Below are 3,911 nucleotides of genomic sequence, written 5' to 3' on the forward strand. Positions count from 1 at the left end.
ACTTGGGAAGAGGCTGAGCTCCGGTGTCCTTTGCATCGCTTGTGCATGGATGCAGCTCCCACTGATATCTTAGGGGTTGTTCAGGGAGGTTGCCTGGGACTAGGACAGCAGGGACGGATACTTGTCAGGCCCCAGCGCTCCTAAATGTCCTGTCCCCTCGCTCACCCTGCCTGAGCGGGTTCACTGCATGGCTGCCCCTGAAGCTGGATGGATCCCGCTCTTCTCCTTCGGCTGCTGCTGCGCCTGCATCTTCCTGGGGTCCTTTTCTCTGTGCTTGCGGGTGGGACCTTGCCCTCAGCCCCCGCCCTAGGGCCCCTCTGAGCCACAAACACCTCTCCTTTGGCCGTTCTGCTTTCATCTCCAAGGAAGAGCAGCCACCTGAGTTAGTTCAGAAAATGGAGCCACGGAAACTGCCCCCTCCCTGTTGCGTCCATGTTCTTACTGTGTAAGGTCTGGAAGCTGCATCCACCTCTCTGCTAAGGAGATGCACAGAACATGTCACTGTTTTCTCAACGTTAAAGTTTCATTACCTTGTTTTTCTTATTAATTCTATTCTATTTATTATTCCGCCAGGGCTGAGATGTGACAATGTGAGCCACCACATTGGGTCACATCAGCTAGAAAAAGTATGCAGCATTAAAGTGGGTTTCCCCCTCCCCTCCCTCTCTTTCTCTCTCTTCTTTCTCCCCCTCCTTGTTCTCCTTCTCCTTGTCTTCCTTTCTTTCTCTGTCGCTCTCTTTCTATCCAGTATCCATGTGGGCATTTGCTAGCCGCCCATAAATTATATTTCTCTGCATTTTTCTCTCTCTTTCTATCTTTCTCTCTCTCTCTTTTTTACCTATTTTGCATGATGTTTGTGACTCTGAGAGCTGCATCTATCGATGGAACCGTGTCAGATCTTAAAGAGGCTTCGTTAGGGTTTCTATACCCGAAAACCACAAAAATTTCATTAGAGTTTCTCATCTTTTCCACACTCCTTCTCGCTCCAGGGGGACTGCATCCCCCTGGACGGTTCTCACACGCAGACACCGACTAAATTCTGTCCCGCTCCGGGGCCTCCCTCTCCTCCCTTTTTGCTGTTTTTGCCTCTTTTGCTTTTCAAGTGGTGTCTCTCTGGCCCTGGGGATGCGATACTTCTCTCTTTGTTGGATTCTCTGGGTCACAACAAGATTTCAGCCTTTCCAACGAGGCAAAATCTTGAGAAGTCTCCATCTCCATCCCAGCCTTCTCCTCGGCAGCATCCCCGGGGCAGAGAGCGGCCGATGGGAGAGGGCCCCTCTCCGGGGGGGGCTCCTGGCCCGTTTCAGGCCGCGGTGGTGGGGGGCTGTCGCGTTTTGCCGTGGGAGAAGGCGAAACGGGAGCCAGACCCCACTGGAAAAGGGGAGGACCGGGTTTCCCGGGGCGCGGAGCGGGGAGCTGGGGGCCCCAGCGGCTGCAGAGGAGATTTTTGGGCGCTCGCCATGCCAGCTCTTGCCAGTAAAGATGAGAAATTGCTAATAAATTTTTGTGTATTTATCTGTGCTGTGATGGGTCTAATCTTGATCAATGGAACCCTGTTGCTATGAAATACCGCTTTTATGTCTATATTCTATATATTGTTTGTGAAGTAACAATTTATTTGAAGTTTGATTTTTTTTGTTTTTTATTTTTTCAGTTCTTTGTTTTTCGTTTCGTTTTTTAATGAAAGAAGAAAATAAACGCTGACAAACCCATCTATATTTAAATTATCTTTTGCTCTTTTTTCTTTTTCTCCCTTCTTTTTCTTTTCTTTCTTTCTTTCTTTCTTTCTTTCTTTTTTTATTTAATAGGTTTTTTTTTGTGTTTTTGTTTTTGTTTCCTTTTGGTTTTTTGTTACCTCTGTGCGTCTCGTCCACAGTTCGCCGGGTGGCCCCTCGCTTCTCCATCTTACCCGTCAGCCACGAGATCATGCCTGGCGGCAACGTCAACATCACCTGCGTGGCCGTGGGTTCGCCCATGCCCTACGTCAAGTGGATGCAGGGAGCGGAGGACCTGACGCCCGAGGATGACATGCCCGTGGGCCGCAATGTCTTGGAGCTCACGGATGTCAAGGACTCCGCCAACTACACGTGTGTGGCCATGTCGAGTTTGGGAGTCATAGAAGCCGTTGCTCAGATCACGGTGAAATGTAAGGGAGTGTGAGCACGCCTGCGTGAGCGAGTGCGTGGGTTCCCCACCTGCACGTTGGCAGGAGCGTGCATGCACAAGGGTGCGAGCTGCCGCATGGGTGCATGTGTGAGGCACGTGTTGGGTGCACGGTTGCAGCGGAGTGTCTGAGCATGTGTGCAAAGCAAACTTGGGCACGTGTCGTGTTCATGCATGTGAGCATCTGTAAAGTCCTGGTTGCGCCTGTCAGCCTGCGCCGGTGCATGAGTGGGGATGTCACGGTGTGACTGCGGGTACCTGCTTCTGCTGGTGGCCTTGTCTGCATGGGGTGAGCCCGTGGCTGCACGTGAGGAGCGTGGGGACACCGTTGTGCATGTAAAAAGGTCATCGTGCGTGAGTGTGTGTGTGCACGGGAGAGGGAGCTACATGGCGTATGGGCATGTGGGTGCCTGACTGCATGTATGTGAGCCCGTGGTGTTCCCAGCCTGTGTATGCATGCGTAGGTATGTGAGCATGAGCAGGAAAATGTTTGTGTGCCACGTGCGGGGATCTGTGCATGCGTCCGTGGGGATCCCACACCCAAAGGAATCCACTGTGAAGGGGAAGCTGGTGGTTTGAGACCTTCCCTTGCCTTAGGAGCTGTTTGTCGTGAGGAACGCTGATTTAAACCCCTGCATGCTTGTTTCTGTCTGGGGTATGGGGCTGCCTGCGCAGTTTGCAAGGAGTCTTGGATGGCTTGAAGCCTGCATGCCATCCCGTTCCAAGGTTAGAGATTCAGCCACGGCCCTGAGGATCTCTGGCATGTGTGCCCTTGCCGTAGAGCCTAGTTCCAGCATCTTAGTGGCCGTTGTTGCCTCAGCAAGAGGGGGAATAACCCCGGCTTCCAGCTAGCAATTCCCAGGAGGAGCACGGGTGCCATCTTCAATCTATTCTGTCCTCAGCAGGGGAGTATTAAAACCCAAGCGGGATGCCCCTGTGGTTGGGTGAGTGTAGAGCTCTTTGTACGAGCTGATGTCTGCTCCAAGTGCTGGTGTTGCCCACGAGGGATCTGGGGGGAGATGGGGTGGGAGAGGCTGCGGGCGGGTGGGGAAGAGGAGGAACAACACTTTGGAGAAGGGGAGGGATGAAGAGGAATCCTGTTGTGTCGGTGTGTCTGAGGAAGGTCTGGCAATAGACTGAGCAGGGACCAGTGAATCTCAACATGACACACTCTGAGCTTTTGCACAGGGCTCTCGTGCCAGCAGAAGGATGCCTGGGGCTGGACTGAGGTGCTCTTTATTTTCCTGAGTATTTTCTTCTTTCCCCTTTTCCCCTGTCTTATCCTATCAATTTAAAAAGCTGCTGTGTAAGACACATTGCTCCTGCTTCCGACTATTGTATCTCCTCAGATGGGGAATCGCGCCCTGCCGGTACCTTCTGCCTTTTGTCATCTTATTTGTATTCTGTTCCCCTTTATGTTCCTGCATGTAAACATCTGCAATCTTTCCCAGACAGAAAATGCAAGGAGAAGTTAGACCTTTAGAGGTGCTCAAGCCTAGAGAAGATGAGGTTGGAAAGGGTCTAAATTGTGTAGTGAGGAAAACAGGTAAAAGGTGGTGTTAAAGGTGCAGCCAACGTTTAGTGTGCAGTCTCCAGCACGAGTAGCCTTCTGGATGAGGAACAGATGAGAATTAGCACACGTCTGTGGCTCGAGAGGAAGCACCCCACATATTTATAATTTTCCAGCTCTGGAGAGTGCGGTCCACGCTGTACCAATACCTGCACAGTAAACACGCAGGGGTTCAGCA

General features: G+C 51.6%; 1 protein-coding gene across 1 annotated transcript in view; it reads left to right on the forward strand.

Annotated features, from left to right (window-relative positions):
- The window catches only part of PTPRS (protein tyrosine phosphatase, receptor type, S), a 94,006-nt gene that overhangs the window by 47,138 nt on the left and 42,957 nt on the right, over positions 1-3,911 (forward strand). The window contains exon 6 of the mRNA XM_010192919.1: positions 1,877-2,146. Within this exon, the coding sequence (XP_010191221.1) occupies positions 1,877-2,146 (270 nt within the window). The remainder of the gene's footprint in view (positions 1-1,876; positions 2,147-3,911) is intronic.

This window comes from Mesitornis unicolor, unplaced genomic scaffold, assembly GCF_000695765.1.
Source record: "Mesitornis unicolor isolate BGI_N332 unplaced genomic scaffold, ASM69576v1 scaffold1391, whole genome shotgun sequence".
NCBI classification, from domain to species: domain Eukaryota; kingdom Metazoa; phylum Chordata; class Aves; order Mesitornithiformes; family Mesitornithidae; genus Mesitornis; species Mesitornis unicolor.